This window comes from Coregonus lavaretus, assembly GCF_964263955.1.
Source record: "Coregonus lavaretus genome assembly, chromosome: 18".
In the NCBI taxonomy this organism is placed as follows: domain Eukaryota; kingdom Metazoa; phylum Chordata; class Actinopteri; order Salmoniformes; family Salmonidae; genus Coregonus; species Coregonus lavaretus.
The window spans coordinates 29,457,634-29,477,979 of record NC_140005.1 but is presented as its reverse complement, the minus strand read 5'-3'; the positions used below and the strand labels follow the sequence as shown (position 1 = coordinate 29,477,979).

General features: G+C 45.3%; 1 protein-coding gene across 1 annotated transcript in view; it reads left to right on the top strand.

The window, feature by feature from the left end:
* The window catches only part of dph6 (diphthamine biosynthesis 6), an 85,278-nt gene that overhangs the window by 61,528 nt on the left and 3,404 nt on the right, over positions 1-20,346 (top strand). Inside the window, exons 13-14 of the mRNA XM_084182599.1 lie at positions 6,415-6,660; positions 15,827-16,223. Coding sequence (XP_084038725.1) covers positions 6,415-6,660; positions 15,827-16,223 — 643 coding nt within the window. The remainder of the gene's footprint in view (positions 1-6,414; positions 6,661-15,826; positions 16,224-20,346) is intronic.

The window sequence follows — 20,346 nt, the reverse complement described above, 5'->3', positions numbered from 1 at the left end:
CACTGGGACATTCTCTCTGCCTCTCTCTGTTGGTCTTTTGTTCCTCTTGCCTGTATTTGTATAGATGTGTACTGTACTGCAGGTTGTCCACTCGCTTTAAGTAGAGGTCCTTTAGTGTAACCTTGGTGTGTCTGTCCGAGTGGCTGGACCCTATCTGCTACTGTATATGATGGCTGGACAAGGCGATGCAGTAGGACTGGCCTCTCTGCCTCTTCAGACCAGCGCCTTTACCAATGTGACAACCTGACGTGTCATCACTAGTCATGGGGGAGACAGAGCGGACATCACCCCCCCTACACACACACACATACACACACACACACACACACACACACACACAACAACAACAACAACACACATAAATGACATACATAGAACTGACTGATATTTTTCCAAATAAAACCAGCCAAGAGATAGGGTTTACATTTGTTTTGAGATTTTCCAGATATAAGATTACATTTGAGTCTTGATTTCAGGTGTGCACAGGTTAGGAGTTGACCGGTCTAGTCTTTGCTTTTGACTGTGAATGAAAGGTAAATAAAGCCACTCTGTAAAAAAAATAAAGAATGTCTGACTGAAAGAGGTGGTCACAGCTGGAAAGGGAGAATGAACAGGGGTTGAGGGTTGCAGTTTCAACATCATTCAATCAGACAAACATGCCCCTCAGCTGAAACAGCGAAACCCTCCCGATTCTCTCGAATTAGGGAGATTAGCGGGAAAGCGCATAATGCGGGATGATGGAATTTGTCATAATTTGCATTGTCCTGGAATGATCCGGTTTGATAGAGCGATGCATCGAGGAGCTTGTCATGTCCCACGGGCAGGTCATAGAAGAAGCTTGGCAGAAATGATTTTTGAGATATGTGCATCAGTCGTAAAAGACTCACAACCAATTTGTCAAAGAAATCTGAGGTCGGGACAGTTGAAGGCACCAGGGCATTTTGCCTTAACGCAAAGAGAAAACATGCTCTTCTATCACTTCAGCACACACAACACTGATGGTCTGGGCTACAATGTGTTACCACACTCTTCATCAACATGTACCTTTATCAGTTTGACTTTTTATATTTGACAAGATTTTTTACTTTAGATTTTATTTTAAAAAATATTGGGGTTGAAGTACATTTAAGATAAAACACAGCAATAAGTCAATTTGAATATATTTATTTTTGTCAACAGAAATTGTCAAATTCTAAATGATTTATTTATTTGCTCCTGTATTGTGGCGTGTGGATGCGCGTGAGGACGGTGTCTCCCACAATAACATAAAGCAGTCCCTTCTGACCTTGATAATACTCCCCAACGCTGCCTAGGCTACAGACAGACCAGTAATCAGCATAAAGTTGACCAGAGCCGACGTGACAGTGTTACTTCTCCATGCGGGCATCTCTGGAACGGGCATGTCTAGGGCAGACAGGCAGGCAGAATGGAAACGGCATTGTGAAAGCGAGAGAGGGGCCAATGTCACGTTTTGTCTTTATAGTGTCTTTTCACGATTCCTGATTATTTTTCTTTTTCTAATATTTGTTCTGGTAATAACTATTCTATTTTGAACATATGTCCGTAGGTCTTTTTTGTCTCCATATGCAGTTCTGGACCAGAGAGGATGCTTGAGAGGTCCCCCATATTTGCCTTTCTTTGTGAGTTTCGTTCGGCTATTTATGTCGCCGTTTAAGTAACACTGATGTTGTGTGACAGTTGAGCATACAAGGGTTAGGCTCAAACTAGAGCACAAACTGAAAAAATAGACATGGAGGATTAATAAGAGGATGAAATTTTAAAAATACAATTTTGTTTTCTTTCAGAAGAAGCCTTAATTAAGAGAGACTAACATGGTGAAACATACAAGAGAAGGGGAGAAAGGTTTTGGTTCTCCTGAACATTTTATATTTCTATAAATGAGGTGTCAGAAGCCCCAGAATCTCCTCGGGGCGTAGCACAACATGAGGCCATCTCTTATCGTTTCTTATTCGGAGACGTGATGCGCTTTGAATGTACTAATGCTGAAAGAACCCCACAGACTTGAAGCCAGTTCAAGATGGAATCTCAGCACACAGACCTGACAAACTGACATCCACCGCGAAAGGATTAAACAGTTATTCCGTATCAAATCCAAAAAGCAGAAATAATATATGCACTTAAATGCGCGGAATAAACTTCTTCCTTGATCTGCACATTTACACCTATTTGCCAATCTTTAAATATTCAAGAAAGAAGAAAAAACAGGAAAGAGATTAAGAATTTTGTGGCATGAAATAAAGCATGTTCCTTTATATACTATGAGAGTGTGAGGTTTAGAAGGGTGATTCGTTCTAATACAGTTTGATAGGTGTTATGACATGTCTTGCTCCAGTGTTCTAGTGATTGAGTCATTCAATATCCCCCCTGCCTTCAGTCCAAAGTACTACATTTACCCATTTACTGTGGATCCACTGTTAACAATGCTTAAAAGATTGAGAAGCAAACATAATTCTGTTACAAATATTTACTCACATTATGCTGCATTTAGTCATACACTGTTTACCCTTTCATTTTGTGTTATGTGTTTCCTTCCTGCGTTAGCCAAAAGTTATGCCATATTAATTTGATTCATTTTGTACATTTATATTATCATTCCCTTGGTTAAATTATGCATGAGGGCTCAATGGAAGGATGTGACCATTAGCATATCTGATCAGAGGGCCATGGGGCTGTTCCCCCTCACGCTGTCCTTGGACCAGGGGGAGAACCTGACTGTTCATCAATACCAGGTCACTTTACCCACACTGGCCCAGTCTGGTTGGTGACAGAGTCAGACGCTCATTCAGCAGAATTGAGTCCAAATAGTTACTTTACAACACCAATGCAAATATAGCCTAGCACCCTAGCCTGTTCATGCCTTGGAGGTTTCGAACAAACACGACAATTAAGAAGGCCTCAGTCACGCTATGCGTGTTACAAGAAGCAGTTAAGGCTTGAGAGCGGATGGATTCATCCATGCAACCGGTTCTAGTGTTCCAGTGTTCCAGCATTTACATACGTGTTACTGTCTGGATCCTTAGGGCTCAGTGACCTTTTGACACGTCATTGGGTTTATGAAAAATAATGGTGTTTAAGCCATGAAATAAAGGTTGATAAAGCATGAAGCCAAAACACAGATTTAATTAATGCTAAGCAGGCAGCGTGTGCCGCGATTGCCTCAGACGTCTCGAAGAGAGGAAGTTTGTGTAGCTTGTAGGGATCGTTGGGGAAATAAGGTCTGAGACACATTTAGTGTTAAGTCAAACTAATAGATTTTGTAACCCTGAGGTACAATATTTAAAACTCGGCTTGCACAAGAACTAAAAATGCATTTTCAGTTAGACAGTAAACAATTGAAATATAAGATTGAAAAACATAAGCTACATTGTACCTTTTAGCGTTTAGGGTCAGGATATCTGCAATTGCAGTGAGAGGGAGTGGAGGCTAGATATACCATTCACCGTGAACATGCCTTACTATTGATTTTACAGTGAAATATTTAATACCGCATGTCCTTCCTTTTCTCTCTGGGCCATTTAGACTCCTAAGGTTACCGTTTGAAAAATACTTTACTTGTTATAGGAAGTTTAATGTAATATGCAATTGTTTGACCCTTATGAATATTTTAACGGGCTCATCTCTGGCCTATTAAAAATGCATGTGGCATTGTGCTTGTTGATCACGTTTAGGACGCCCATGCAAATTGGACTGTCTTCCCTGTCAACGCAGAAGATAAATAATGTAGCTGTGTTGTATATTCAGGGACACCATTGACAGTCAATTAACAAGTTTGATTGGTGTGTGAACTCATTCTTTTGAACTGTTAATTTTATGTAAATAGTATTCACTTCCCTTTTTCCCTTTTTCCTCCACTCTCAGGTTCGCCGTGAAAAGCCGATCCCCCGTTAACCCCCTCCTTTCCACCAGCGCCAGTAGAAACCTGAGCTGGAGCCTTAATAATTGATCATCACCCACCTGCTTGGTGGAAGCTATGGGGAGTTTGTCTTTAACAGTGAAGGGGGCATGCGCTGGCCTCTTTTGATATTCAAATCAACAAATGGTAGCCCTCCTTTTTTGGAAGTCAAAATGGGGAGCTTTTTTTATGGCTTGTTACGAGGTCCTCACCACCCGTCCGACCTTATCAAGGCTCCTCAGATGGAGGAGATATGATGGCACTTGATGGCTCATAAATGGAATGCCAATGACGATTTGTTGTTGACGTCTCGAGCAACTCAGGCTTTTATGTTACGCTGCAGACCAGACGTAGATGTATGGTTCGCGCTTCGACAGATAGTGCTCGCAGGTAAATTATCCGGTGATTGATCCGACCGTTTTAAAGAAGGGAGGCCTCCACCCCTCCATCCCCCTCCCCTCCTCTCCTCCCTTACGTCCGCTCTCTCGTCTCCTCCTCTGTCCCGGTAATTTGGAGCAGCAGAGGCAGATGCTGAAGATTCATCAAAGTTGACAAGTGAACCCAGGAGCTAGGAATCATGGGAAACCCATATGATTATGGAAATGGCTGTGGCCATATCCCCCCTCTAGCAAAGAGCTTTATGTTGTTCTGTTATTATCAAATCCCATTCTACAAACTGCTGATTATGTCATGGTGAAAAAAAACTTTTGTGTGTGCTGCAGCAGTATTTTAAAGAGCCATCACACTGCCCTTGAATGTCCAGTAGTAATGCCCACTATGGTACATTGATGTGTACTGAAAATACAGTATAACTCAAAACATATGCACCATGTTATCCTGCGTTCGTCCCATAGCTTTGCAATGCTTTTTATCTGCAAATATTGCTCATTGGTAATTTGATTAAGTAATAAAGGCTACTTTTATGTAAAAGCGATTTCCCCTGTCTCATTGATGTGGACTAGATATCTCAGATAAGCCTAGCAGGTGATTGGACTATAATGCCTAGAACCTTGGGGCGTTGAGGGTTCGATAATTGGCCTCATTTGCTACTAACAAAGTGAGCAAGGGTACTGACTCAGTGGAGGTGAAGAGGGGGTTGGGGCAAAGTGCTAAGCCTTTAGTAATACCACTGGTCCACACTTAACCCTGGTAATCTGGGGGAGAAATACAATACCCATGTATGTACGTATGGTAATCGGCTAAGGACCCTGCTCTCACGCCATGTATCAATTGATGTTGGTCTCCTTGATCCCTCTGGAGGTCAGTGTCTTCACAGACCCTAAAGGTCCCTGCTTAGACCACCAATTAACACCCTGTCACCAGCGGCTGTTGACTAGAAAGTGGCGTGGTGGCCACACTTTGGTATCCTAATGTAGCAGGGTGATGGGTGTCCAGGGACCTGACCTCTCCACTGGTCTCATTGGTCCCCACGCGTCCTTCTGCATTAATCGCATGGATTTCTTTGAGCTTTAAAGTATTGAGTTTAGGAACTTTGTCGTCTAACAGGCCGTTTATCTGGGAATCTCAGCTTATTATCGCGTGGTTAATTATGCTCATGAATAAGACAGCACAGACAGACCCCCGTTTGAACGTATCTGCTCTCACGCATGCTAAGGCACCTGCTTATCTTCCTGGTGTGAAATATGTATTATTGGTGATATGATATATCGTGAAAAAATATGGAACTTGTTAATTGATACGCTAATCAAACATATGCTGGTAATTTATGTTAATTTGGGATGTTACACCTCACTGATGTATGCACTGTGTTCTTATGACAGGACTCAGGTAGAGTTAAGTTAGTTTGATTAGGAAATGAACAGCACTTCTTTGTAGTTAGAAAATGTTTTTGTTTGTCTGTTTTCACATCCAAGTTGTATCAGGTCTATGTGTTTGCAGTTTGCACTCTATAGCTTTACAAAATAATATATTTTTCCATTGTAGTCCTCCATGAGGTGTGTATATGTTTGGAAATGAAATAAATACGTTGGCCTCAGTTCTATATCGAACAGCCCAACGTCTACACCAGCCATTTGTCCATTTGAGAGAATGACTGCATTTATCATCTTTGACCAGTAGCCAGTTCTGTGGGAGTATGTAATTGAGTTTCAAGCGATGGATTGATTTTGAGGAGAGATTTATTCTCTGAAACCAGGAGTGTGTACACAGGCCACATGGCCAAGCAGAAGCACAACCATTCTATAGGGCAACTGAGAGGGAAAACATGAACCCCTGGAAAGAGCTTTGTTTGGCCGCTGCCAGGATATATGAGACTGATGTCAGGGTTTATAATGTGAATGGATATGAACAACCATCCAGAGTATGAGTATAAGTTCCTGTTTAATCACATATATGGCTCAATTCCATTGGAAGAACCAGGAGGAACCAGAATGAATGGGAACTAGGGAGAACCAGGCACAGGGTTCCATAGTTACACCAAGAAATAGGCTAGCATCAGCTCAACTAACGTGTGATTGTGTGGTACCTGTGCCCCTCTACAGGTGGATGAGGCAGTGTTCTGTGCAGGCCAGATCGCCCTGGTGCCTTGTACCATGCAGCTGGTGAGGGCTGGAGCCAGGACCCAAGCCTGCCTGTCCTTCAGCCATGTAGAGAAGGTTCTGGAAGCAGTGATCAGCAGCCTTACCCTGGGCCATGTGCTGCAGGCCCACTGCTACGCCACCCGCAGCCAAGACATCCCTGTCATTAGAGCAGTCTGGGACAGCAAGCTGAGAGCCGCACAAGAGAAGGTGAGCTATTTTATCAACTATTTATCCTTTGTATAAGTCCTTTGTATATTTATCCTTTTGTGAATATGATCAATAGCATAAATAAATGGTATTAACCTCTACTCACACAGAGTAGGCAAAAAAATAGCATCTGTGTGTGCTTCCATCTCCGTTTGAATAAGGGAGAAAATGTGATAAAGAATTCAAGCCTGCATGCCTAATATGACTATCAGAATTTAATGGGCAAAAGTGGAATTTCCAAATGAGCCAAAGTCCCACCCTCTCTCCCCCTTCAGAGACCCAGAGCTCTGTTGCTGATATTTACCAGTGAGTATGCTCATGAAAAGTTGATGATGTGGGAAACACTGGTGTCTTTGATAATATGGAGCTTGGCACAGAAGCAGATGTCTTCCTTTAGAGCCTCCCTAATCCTTTATCCCCCTTTTGGAGTTAGGCTGAACTATCTGAACAGCTTATCCCCCCTCCACTCCACTCCATGCTCCGCCCCAAACCCCTCTCCCCTGCCACAAACTCTCTTCCACTCCACAAACCCTCTTCCACTCCACAAACCCTCTTCCACTCCACAAACCCTCTTCCACTCCACAAACCCTCTTCCACATGGCTAAGGGCACCAGGCTCCCCAGCCAGGCCTGCTCCTCCTGCGGTAATCTGCCAGGCCTGGGGAATAAGGGAGAAGGGGAGAAGGGAAGAGCCCACCTCCAACATGTGGCTCAGACTCTGTGGTGGGAAGTGCAGTGGGGGAACTCACTAAAAGTGCAAATCAGGGACTTTCTAAAATGTGCAAAGTGGGGACTCGCTCACTTGCAGGACTTGCCTTCATGATAGAGATAGCAGACTAGTGTCACGCCCTGGCTCTGGGGACTCTTATATGTTGAGCCAGGGTGTGGATTTTCTATGTTTTGTTTTCTATGTTTTTGTTTCTAGATCGTGTTGATCTATGTTGGCCAGGGTGGTTCCCAATCAGAGACAGCTGTAGCTCGTTGTCTCTGATTGGGGACCATACTTAGGCAGCCTGTTTTGGACTAGGTATTTGTGGGATCTTGTTCCGTATGGTTTGTTGTATTACCTAGGACTTCACGTATCGTTTTGTTTATTGTTTTTGTTCATGTTGTGTACACTTAAATAAAGTATGTACGCCTATCACGCTACGCCTTGGTCCGCTTCACATAATGATTGTGACAGAAGATCCCACCTCGACTGGATCAAGCAGCGTGACGAGGAGAGAGGATGGACTTGGGAGGAGAGGAGAGAGAGTCTGGCGAGAGGGATGGAGGCTATGATCATGGGGGAGAGACAAGCCCAATAATTTTTTAGGGGGGGGCTCACGCCGTGGACGACGAGGCAGCAGGAGGCCGCGATAGAGCGGTTCAGCCGGTTAGCAGAGGAGGCCACCAGGTTACGGGGGCTATTGGTCATGAGGGAGAGGGAGAGTGTAGAGGCACGGCGAGAGGAACTGGTTAGGCAGCAGAGGGAGCGGAGGTTTAGAAGGAAACGCAGTCCCGCTCCTCGCACCAAGCAAGTGGTGTGTGTCACCAGTCCGGTCCGGCCCGTTCCTGATTCCCGCACAAGGCCAGTGGTGTGTGTTCCCAGTACGGTCCGGCCCATTCCTGCTCCCCGCACTAAGCCTGTGGTGCGCGTCGCCAGCCCGGTCCGGCCTGTTCCTGCTCCCCGCACCAAGCCAGTGGTGCGCGTCGTCAGCCCGGTCCGGCCCGTTCCTGCTCCCCGCACCAAGCCAGTGGTGCGCGTCGCCAGCCCGGTCCGGCCCGTTCCTGCTCCCCGCACCAAGCCTGTGGTGCGCGTCGTCAGTCCGGCACGGTCCGTGCCTGTTCCACCGGTGCCTGGTCCGGCACCGGTCAGCTGCTCCACACCGGAGCCAGAGCAATCCGCTCCACCGGTGTCCAGTCCAGCTCCGGCCAGCGGGGCCAGACCAGACCAGGGGCGCTATGGGGGGGTAGACAGAGAGTGGTGGTCACGCCCGGAGCCGGATCCGCCTCCGAGGCGGAATGCCCACCCGGCCCCTACCCCGTTGTGTTGGTGTGGCGCGGTCGCAGTCCACGCCTTTGGGGGGGGGGTACTGTCACGCCCTGGCTCTGGGGACTCTTATATGTTGAGCCAGGGTGTGGATTTTCTATGTTTTGTTTTCTATGTTTTTGTTTCTAGATCGTGTTGATCTATGTTGGCCAGGGTTGTTCCCAATCAGAGACAGCTGTAGTTCGTTGTCTCTGATTGGGGACCATACTTAGGCAGCCTGTTTTGGACTAGTTATTTGTGGGATCTTGTTCCGTATGGTTTGTTGTATTACCTAGGACTTCACGTATCGTTTTGTTTATTGTTTTTGTTCGTGTTGTGTACACTTAAATAAAGTATGTACGCCTATCACACTACGCCTTGGTCCGCTTCACATAACGATCGTGACAACTAGATATCCAACTAGAGTAACTAGAGTATACAAAACATTAACAACACCTGCTCTTTCCATGACATAGACTGACCAGGTGGAGAAAAAACATCTAATCAAATCAAATAAATTTTTATTGGCCACATGCGCCGAATACAACAGGTGCAGACATTACAGTGAAATGCTTACTTACAGCCCTTAACCAACAGTGCATTTATTTTTAATAAAAAAGTAAAATAAAACAACAACAAAAAAGTGTTGAGAAAAAAAGAGCAGAAGTAAAATAAAATAATAGTAGGGAGGCTATATATACAGGGGGGTACCGGTGCAGAGTCAATGTGTGGGGGCACCGGCTAGTTGAGGTAGTTGAAGTAATATGTACATGTGGGTAGAGTTAAAGTGACTATGCATAAATAATTAACAGAGTAGCAGCAGCGTAAAAAGATGGGGTGTGGGGGCAGTGCAAATAGTCCGGGTAGCCAAGATTAGCTGTTCAGGAGTCTTATGGCTTGGGGGTAGAAGCTGTTGAGAAGTCTTTTGGACCTAGACTTGGCACTCCGGTACCGCTTGCCGTGCGGTAGCAGAGAGAACAGTCTATGACTAGGGTGGCTGGAGTCTTTGACAATTTTGAGGGCCTTCCTCTGACAGCGCCTGGTATAGAGGTCCTGGATGGCAGGAAGCTTGGCCCCAGTGATGTACTGGGCTGTACGCACTACCCTCTGTAGTGCCTTGCGGTCGGAGGCCAAGCAGTTGCCATACCAGGCGGTGATGCAACCAGTCAGGATGCTCTCAATGGTGCAGCTGTATAATTTTTTGAGGATCTGAGGACCCATGCCGAATCTTTTCAGTCTCCTGAGGGGGAATAGGCTTTGTCGTGCCCTCTTCACGACTGTCTTGGTGTGTTTGGACCATGATAGTTTGTTGGTGATGTGGACACCAAGGAACTTGAAGCTCTCAACCTGTTCCACTACAGCCCCGTCGATGAGAATGGGGGCGTGCTCAGTCCTCTTTTTTTTCCTGTAGTCCACAATCATCTCCTTTGTCTTGGTCACGTTGAGGGAGAGGTTGTTATCCTGGCACCACACGGCCAGGTCTCTGACCTCCTCCCTATAGGCTGTCTCATCGTTGTCGGTGATCAGGCCTACCACTGTTGTGTCGTTGGCAAACTTAATGATGATGTTGGAGTCATGCCTGGCCATGCAGTCATGGGTGAACAGGGAGTACAGGAGGGGACTGAGTACGCACCCCTGAGGGGCCCCGTGTTGAGGATCAGTGTGGCAGATGTGTTGTTAGCTACCCTTACCACCTGGGGGCGGCCCGTCAGGAAGTCCAGGATCCAGTGGCAGAGGGAGGTGTTTAGTCCCAGGATCGTTAGCTTTGTGATGAGCTTTGAGGGCACTATGGTGTTGAATGCTGAGCTGTAGTCAATGAATAGCATTCTCACGTAGGTGTTCCTCTTGTCCAGGTGGGAAAGGGCAGTGTGGAGTGCAATAGAGATTGCATCATCTGTGGATCTGTTGGGGCGGTATGCAAATTGGAGTGGGTCTAGGGTTTCTGGGATAATGGTGTTGATGTGAGCCATGACCAGCCTTTCAAAGCACTTCATGGCTACAGACGTCAGTGCTACGGGTCGGTAGTCATTTAGGCAGATTATCTTAGTGTCCTTGGGCATGGGGACTATGGTGGTCTGCTTGAAACATGTTGGTATTACAGACTCAGTCAGGGACATGTTGAAAATGTCAGTGAAGACACTTGCCAGTTGGTCAGCACATGCTCGGAGTACACGTCCTGGTGAACAGGTGAAAGCTATGATCCCTTATTGATGTCAGTTGTTAAATACACTTGAATCAGGTTAAAGAAGGATTCTTAATGGATTGTGTATCTATGCCATTTCAGAGGGTGAATGGGCAAGATATAAAATGTAAGTGCCTTTGAACAGGTTATGGTAGTAGGTGCCAGGCACAACGGTTTGTGTCAAGAACTGCAACGCTGCTGGGTTTTTCACGCTCAACAGTTTCCCGTCTGTATCAAGAATGGTCCACCACCCAAAGGACATCCAGCCAAATTGACAAAACTATGGGAAGCATTTGGAGTCAACATGGGCCAGCATCCCTGTGGAACGTTTTTGACACCTTGTAGAGTCCATGCCCCTACGAATTGAGGCTTTTCTAAGGGGAAAGGTGTGGGGGGGGGTGCAACTCAATATTAGGAAAGTGTTCTTAATGTTTGGTATACTCAGTGTATATGCTCCACGAAGAGTCTAGTGAGGAATTATTGATAGAGTTGGGACTTAGTGACAAAGTGAGGACCCATAAGTCTATTGTGAGGAAGGTAATATGAATTAATTTAAACTATTCCCTGGCCCATAGCTGGCCTCCCCCAACATGAGTAAAATAAACGTTCCAAATTATAACACATTGAATGCTAGTAATTAGCATGTAGTTTAGGGACTGTCAGACCATTGACTCACTGAGGTCAAAGCTTAGGGAACTAGTTGGCTACAGGACCAGGTCAGATGTGCTCCAAGATTGTCAACATTGTCCATCTGTTCAACATTCAATAAATCGGTGAAAACAAGTCTTTTTGATGTCTCCAGCGGACTGCTTATTGGCACCTTGAGAGTCCTCCATCTTGACTGGCACTTGAATTAACCCCTCCTCAGATTGACAGCTCTGTGTTCTTTCCCCCCTGAACAGGTTAGTTAACCCTCTCTCAGCTTGTAGATACTAGTACAGTGGGCTAGCTGGTAAGGGTTACTAACCTCCCACCTCCCCCTTTCTGAGGTAGTCTTCGAGTAGCAATAGATGCTGGTAGTTCCCAGCTCCTCCATCCCTCCTCCCCTCCCTCCCCCTCTCAGCGCAGGTGGGGAGGGAGGAGAGGATCCAGGGGAGAGAGAGAGTCTGTGGCAGGGGCCTGCCTGCATTTCATCCTGGGCCTGGTGAAATGGCTCTGTCCCCGGGGTTTGGATTAGACAAAGCGCCGGTGCTCATTTGAAGTGATTGTGATGAGAATATTTAACACAGGTCAAATACAGATAACACCACTCATGCAGAGACGGGGGAATAACTTACCCTCTCCTTCATTCACTCACTCACACAAGGCTCAGGACTGGATGAGTGCACCTGCAATAAATGAGATATTTATGTTCTTGGTTACTGTATTTTACTGTGTGCTTTTTACCTGGTATTCACTTAGAAGTTCCACTTAGGAATTCCATGTAAATTGGTAATTATTAAACTTTTTGCAACATAATGATGTAAACTAGAAACTGTAAAGCTCCAGGGCCAGTTTTTAGATGTGGACAATTATATTTGTCAGTAGCTATTGATTCACACTAGAAACACCTGATGTGGTGGCTCTTCACAGAAACCAAATTTTCACCCATGCAATTAGCTACATAGGAAACCAATAGACCCTAAATCCACCCCTGACTAAAACCAGGCTCAGTTTTATTAAAAGTGTCTTCTCTTGTTAGTTTAAACAACTTGACTCCCAGGTCTCACTCACTTTTACCTGACCAGCTCCTGCAGCCAATCAAGCAACACTAAAACCCTCTTGCTATTTTATTTTCGGCGCCACGAATAATAACGGACAAAAACATTTATCACGTTTACGTCCAGCGCCACGTACAAACGTAACCAGCAATCAGAGCTGTGATGAGGTGGGAGACATCAGGCTGCTGAGGCAGAAGGAAACACGGCTGCGTGGCTCCGCAGACGCGCCGAGCGGCCATGTTGTTGTTGTGCGTTGATAATTTCTCCAATCAGGTGGACGGGGAAGCTCGCAGGGTTAATTGGGAGCACGCTGGAGCTGCCTCGCATGTAAAATCGTATTTATGGCGCGTCGAACCGTGAGGTCAGTGTGTGTGTGTGTGTGTGTGTGAGAGAGAGAGAGAGATGAATAAGGAGGTGTGCATGCTATATGTCTGTAATTGTTAGCCAGACTTCTCAGTTGGTACAGACAAAAGGACTGGAAAACACAGCGACTTCTTTTCTGTTGATGCCAATGGATTTTCTCCTAGTTATTAGTTAAGCTAAACGTTTGGTATTCATGAATGCACATTATGTGATGTGTGATCGAATGGCAATTTCCATCATAAGAAGTTACACAAGATCACAGTGCGAAGTCAAGTGCCATGCTATTGTCCTTTTCTGTGTTTGTCTGAATCCCGGCTTGAGTGTTCTGTAGTAGACCCTCTTTTTGGTATCCATCAATCTCCATCTCCTTCCCATATTCACCTAAACATATAGGCCCTTATATAATAAGGGTTCCTCTCACTCCCTCCTGTATATCCCCTCTCCTGCCTTTAACCCTGTTTTGCCCCCTCTCTTCAGGAGGGAGCTGTTAGTGTTAGCTAGCCTAACGCACCTCCACCACCACAGCAGCAGTAGATAGGCTTTGGTTTATACAAGTGGCCCCAGGGCTACAGTCAGCCAGCCAGCCTGCAGAGGAAACGGAGAGAGGAGAGGGGGGATAATGTGGGCACTGGCGGCCCACGTCTCTCAGGCAGCCACACAGAGGAGAGGAGAGCCAGGCAGCCCCAGCCACGCGCTGAAGGCCTCCCGCTGGGCAGGAAATGTAGGGGAACTGCCTAAGCGGCTAGGCCCCATCAGCTCCCCGCTGCTCGCCGGCTTTACACCACTTCCTTATTACGGTGTTTACCGTTCGCCTTTCACGCCTCTCTGGTCCTCAGCCCTGCGCCAAGCGTCTGTGAGAGAGAAGGAGAGGGGGAAAGGAAGTGGGGAAATAAAATAAACATGGTGGAAAGCAGGTCACACCCTCCTTCCGACAGTGGCTGAGCGAGTTCCAGATTTTCACAGAGAGCGAGAGAGAGAGAGAGAGGGGGATTGTTAGTGAGCCAACTGAATGAAGGGATGAAGTAATGTGATGTATTGCATTATGGAGCACCCTGCATTAAAGAGCAGGGCTGCCCCAATCACACATACATACACACTGACACACACACACACACACACACACACACACACACACACACACACACACAAACTCTACTGCAGGCACTCAGCACAGTCATATATCACAATTTGTCACCTCTTTATTTTATTGGATTCATTTAATACATTATTTCTAGTCAGGCAGGGGGTGTCAGGTGGGTAGAGTGCTTTTACTCCTGACAGCAGGGATACACACTACAGTAATGAAGTACTGACTGACTACACACACAGACTGAAACATCACCACAGACAGAAACATCACCACAGACTGAAACATCACCACAGACTGAAACATCACCACAGACTGAAACACTGAAATCACAGGGAAGGAAAAAGAATACTCAGAAAGGACCAAATGTACTGTACCAAGCGCTCTCTGTTAATGTAACATTTGGAGAGATATAAATAAATAAAGGAGTTGATATAACCACCTCAGACAAGTCTGGGAGGAAAAACAAAGTCGGGAAGTTTAGGTTTGTGTGACTGTCTGCAGTGATCGGCCAGAGGCTAGAGTACCGTAGCTAAGCGTAGCATCGACATTGAGGTTCTCTGTCGTCTCGTTGGGTACGGTACGTCAGCACCCTGGGCCAACAGGATGGCCTTTAAGCCTGGTTAAGCAGGGCTCTTCTCCCCCCTGTCCCCCTCACCACCCCATCCCTTCCCACTCCCAGAGCAATGAGTATTGACAAGTGTAGGCCTGGGCCCCTCCAGGAGAATACCTAGCTGTGCGCTAAGTGCTAATCTAACATTTATCAAAGCAGAGGCCACGTATGTATCCTGTCACACCACTCAACACCACACAGGCCTTCCGTCCCTGTCACACTATTGTTCCCTGTTGTTGTTATTATTCATCACCACTAGATAGAGCTTCACAGTGAAGAAATGGAGTGAACAGATCTAGGCACTCCCCCCCTTAGGTTTCCCCCCCATCGTCCTTCTCCACTCTCCAAGGCGAGAGGTTGGCTGTTGATACACAATTAGGCCTTAGCTAAAGTTTAATCTGGAGGTAAGTGGCGCAGGCGTTCATGTAGCTGGCGGATTGGGTCGCGACGGGTTCCTTTATCGAGGGGGACAAAGAGGCCGCTCGTCGGCTCTTGTCAATGATTTTTTGTGTGACTGAATTACAAAATAAAGTGTATGTAACCTGTTATTATTCTGCACTTACGAAGTGGGGTGTAAGTGGATGAAAATTGATCCAGCAAATTGAAAAGGGGGTTAAGTGTTTTTGCCCTATCGACTCCAGCCGAAATGACTTGTATAAAACGCTCATTTCTCTCCCATTAGCAGATGAGGGCCGCAGCCAAGTATTATTTGAGGGCTACATTGTGCTGCGAGCTGGCAGAAGACATTTTGTAGCTGATAATGGCCCACTGACACCGTCTGGAGGGGGAAAACAGATTTGAACTCTGCAAATGTAATCATTTGAAGCCATCACAGCAGTTTTCTGCTAAATGTCTAACGGTGATTGGTGAATTAGTGTGAAATGGCCACAACCTGAATCATGATCTTCTTTGAAACGGTGAAAAAGGCTTCTTTGAAAGAAGCTGTCATGTTATCAGATGGACTTCAAACACATTATATGTGCTGTTATTGATGGATAGCTGTGTCGGCATCCATATAAGTATGTTTGACAAATGATTATTGTCCGTACCCTGGTATATAACCCAGGCTCACCTTTCAATCTCCAATCTTCCTCATGTTCCTCTCAGACACCTGGCATATGCTTTCTCTCAGGTATTGGATATTCAAATCATTCTCTTTTTGATAAAATGTGCATTGTCTCAAATATAAAGGGCACCTTTCTGTATTGCAGGAGGAACCATTCGGGGAGCAAGCGATTCAGAGTGAACCCTTGGTGGTTACCGTGGTCCCCTCCTTACCCAGGGGCGCGGCTGTGGAACTGCATGTCATCGCTGCCCACGACGACCCCAGACACAGGACTACCTGCCACATGACCACTGAGGTGGCGTGTGGAACCATAGAATGTCATGCCATGCTGTCCAGCGATAGCCAGTGTGCCACTGTATCCCTAGCCCTGATGGTGCCCACCTCTGCGCCAGCTGTCTCAGGGGTGGAAGGGGAGATACTGGGGGCACTGGTTGCTACACTTCAGAGTGCCATGCAGAAGATGGGTGGTGGTGGGCTCTCTCCACTGTGTGCCAGGGTGTTCTATAAGGGTAACAATGCTCTGGCTGGACAGCTTGTAACAGGTAGGTAAACGACACACTATACACTGCTCGTTCCTCATACACATAGCAATACATGTTTAAACATTTAAAAATTCAAATTAAATTGAGTTAAATACAATTTATTTGGTATGAAAGTGATTTTTATGTTACCAAGATCTTAAATGAAGCAACCTAGATTGGATAACTGTCCCTCTAAAACAGTGGTATTCAAACTTTTTTAGCGGGGACCCCTTTTTTTTCACCGATATTTCTGGAGACCCCATTTTCCCCCCAATAATTTATTGCGACCCCACCCCACCCCAAATAACACATATTTTTACATCAACAAATAACATTAAATTCATTGCATTTTCATCTAAAAGAAAGAAATAATATACTCAATACAATTACATTTTTCTAATTATCTTTCTCCAAAATAATCTGTACTCTTAATTTTTTGTTAAAAAAAAATATATATAAACTCAGCAAAAAAAAGAAACGTCCTCTCACTGTCAACTGCGTTTATTTTCAGCAAACTTAACATGTGTAAATATTTGTATGAACATAACAAGATTCAACAACTGAGAAATAAACTGAACAAGTTCCACAGACATGTGACTAACAGAAATTGAATAATGTGTCCCTGAACAAAAGTAACAGTCAGTATCTGGTGTGGCCACCAGCTGCATTAAGTACTGAAGTGCATCTCCTCCTCATGGACTGCACCAGATTTGCCAGTTCTTGCTGTGAGATGTTGCCCCACTCTTCCACCAAGGCACCTGCAAGTTCCCAGACATTTCTGGGGGGAATGGCCCTTGCCCTCACCCTCCGATCCCAGACGTGCTCAATGGGATTGAGTTCCGGGCTCTTCGCTGGCCATGGCAGAACACTGACATTCCTGTCTTGCAGGAAATCACACACAGAACAAGCAGTATGGCTGGTGGCATTGTCATGCTGGAGGGTCATGTCAGGATGAGCCTGCAGAAAGGGTACCATATGAGGGAGGAGGATGTCTTCCCTGTAATGCACAGCATTGAGATTGCCTGCAATGACAACAAGCTCAGTCCGATGATGCTGTGACACACCGCCACAGACCATGACGGACCCTCCACCTCCAAATCGATCGATCCCGCTCCAGAGTACAGGCCTCGGTGTAACGCTCATTCCTTCGACGATAAACACGAATCCGACCATCACCCCTGGTGAGACAAAACCGCGACTCATCAGTGAAGAGCACTTTTTGCCAGTCCTGTCTGGTCCAGTGACGGTGGGTTTGTGCCCATAGGCAACGTTGTTGCCGGTGATGTCTGGTGAGGACCTGCCTTACAACAGGCCTACAAGCCCTCAGTCCAGCCCCTCTCAGCCTATTGCGGACAGTCTGAGCACTGATGGAGGGATTGTGCGTTCCTGGTGTAACTCGGGCAGTTTTGTTGCCATCCTGTACCTGTCCCACAGGTGTGATGTTCGAATGTACCTGTGCAGGTGTTGTTACACGTGGTCTGCCACTGCGAGGACGATCAGCTGTCCGTCCTGTCTCCCTGTAGCGCTGTCTTAGGCGTCCCACAGTACGGACATTGCAATTTATTGCCCTGGCCACATCTGCAGTCCTCATGCCTCCTTGCAGCATGTCAAAGGCACGTTCACGCAGATGAGCAGGGACCCTGGGCATCTTTCTTTTGGTGTTTTTCAGAGTCAGTAGAAAGGCCTCTTTAGTGTCCTAAGTTTTCATAACTGTGACCTTAATTGCCTACCGTCTGTAAGCTGTTAGTGTCTTAACGACCGTTCCACAGGTGCATGTTCATTAATTGTTTATGGTTCATTGAACAAGGATGGTTCATTGAACAGTGTTGAAACCCTTTACAATGAAGATCTGTGAAGTTATTTGGATTTTTGTAAATTATCTTTGAAAGACAGTGTCCTGAAAAAGGGCTGTTTCTTTTTTTGCTGAGTTTATATAAATATATACACTACCGTTCAAAAGTTTGGGGTCACTTAGAAATGTCCTTGTTTTTCGAAAGAAAAGCACTTTTTTTGTCCAATAAAAGAACATTTAAATTGATCAGAAATACATTGTAGACATTGTTAATGTTGTAAATGGCTATTGTAGCTGGAAACAGCTGATTTTTTATGGAATATCTACACAGGCGTACAGAGGCCCATTATCAGCAACCATCAGTCCTGTGTTCCAATGACACGTTGTGTTTGCTAATCCAAGTTTATCATTTTAAAAGGCTAATTGATCATTAGAAAACCCTTTTGCAATTATGTCAGCACAGCTGAAAACTGTTGTGCTGATTTAAAGAAGCAATACAACTGGCCTTCTTGAGACTAGTTGAGTATCTGGAGCATCAGCAATGGTGGATTCGATTACAGGATCAAAATGGCCAGAAACAAATAACTTTCTTCTGAAACTCGTCAGTCTATTCTTGTTCTGAGAAATGAAGGCTATTCCATGCGAGAAATTGCCAAGAAATTGAAGATCTCGTACAACGCTGTGTACTACTCCCTTCACAGAACAGCGCAAACAGTCTCTAACCAGAATAGAAAGAGGAGTGGGAGGCCCCGGTGCACAACTGAGCAAGAGGACAAATACATTAGAGTGTTTAGTTTGAGAAACAGACGCCTCACAGGTCCTCAACTGGCAGCTTCATTAAATAGTACCCGCAAAACACCAGTCTCAACGTCAACAGTGAAGAGGCGACTCCGGGATGCTGACCTTCTAGGCAGTATTGCAAAGAAAAAGCCATATCTCAGACTGGCCAATAAAAAGAAAAGATTAAGATGGGCAAAAGAACACAGACACTGGACAGAGGAAGATTGGAAAAAAGTGTTATGGACAGACTAGTTGAAGTTTGGGGTGTTCGGATCACAAAGAAGAACATTTGTGAGACGCAGACCAAATGAAAAGATGCTGGAGGAGTGCTTGATGCCATCTGTCAAGCATGGTGGAGGCAATGTGATGGTCTGGGGGTGCTTTGGTGTTGGTGAAGTGGGAGATTTGTACAGGGTAAAAGGGATCTTGAAGAAGGAAGGATATCACTCCATTTTGCAACGCCATGCCATTCCCTGTGGACGGCGCTTGATTGGAGCCAATTTCCTCCTACAACAGGACAATGACCCAAAGCACAGCTCCAAACTATGCAAGAGCTATTTAAGGAAGAAGCAGTCAGCTGGTATTCTGTCTATAATGGAGTGGCCAGCACAGTCACCGGATCTCAACCCTATTGAGCTGTTGTGGGAGCAGCCAATCCAACTTGTGAGAGGTGCGTCAGGAAGCATGGGGTGAAATCTCTTCAGATTACCTCAACAAATTGACAACTAGAATGCCAAAGGTCTGCAAGACTGTAATTGCTGCAAATGGAGGATTCTTTGACGAAAGCAAAGTTTGAAGGACACAATTATTATTTCTATTAAAAATCATTATTTCTAACCTTGTCAATGACTACATTTCCTATGCATTTTGCAATATTTCCTGTTCAAACCCATTTCATGTATGTTTTCATGGAAAACAAGGACATTTCTAAGTGACCCCAAACTTTTGAACGGTAGTGTATATATATATATATATATATACACTACCAGTCAAAGGTTTGGACACACCTACTCATTCAAGGGTTTGTCTTTATTTTTACTGTTTTTTACATTGTAGAATAATAGTGAAGACATCAAAACTATGAAATAACACATATGGAATCATGTAGTAACCAAAAAAGTGTTAAACAAATCAAAATATATTTTATATTTGAGATTCTTTAATTAGCCACCCTTTGCCTTGATGACAGCTTTGAACACTCTTGGCATTCTCTCAACCAGCTTCATGAGGTAGTCACCTGGAATGCATTTCAATTAACAGGTGTGCCTTCTTAAAAGTTAATGCGTTTGAGCCAATCAGTTGTGTTGTGACAAGGTAGGTGGGGTATACAGAAGATAGCCCTATTTGGTAAAAGACCAAGTCCATATTATGGCAAGAACAGCTCAGATAAGCAAAGAGAAACGACAGTCCATCATTACTTAAAGAAATGAAGGTCAGTCAATACTGAAAATGTCAAGAACTTTGAAAGTTTCTTCAAGTGCAGTCGCAAAAAACATCAAGCGCTATGATGAAACTGTCTCTCATGGGGACCGCCACAGGAATGGAAGACCCAGAGTTATCTCTGCTGCAGAG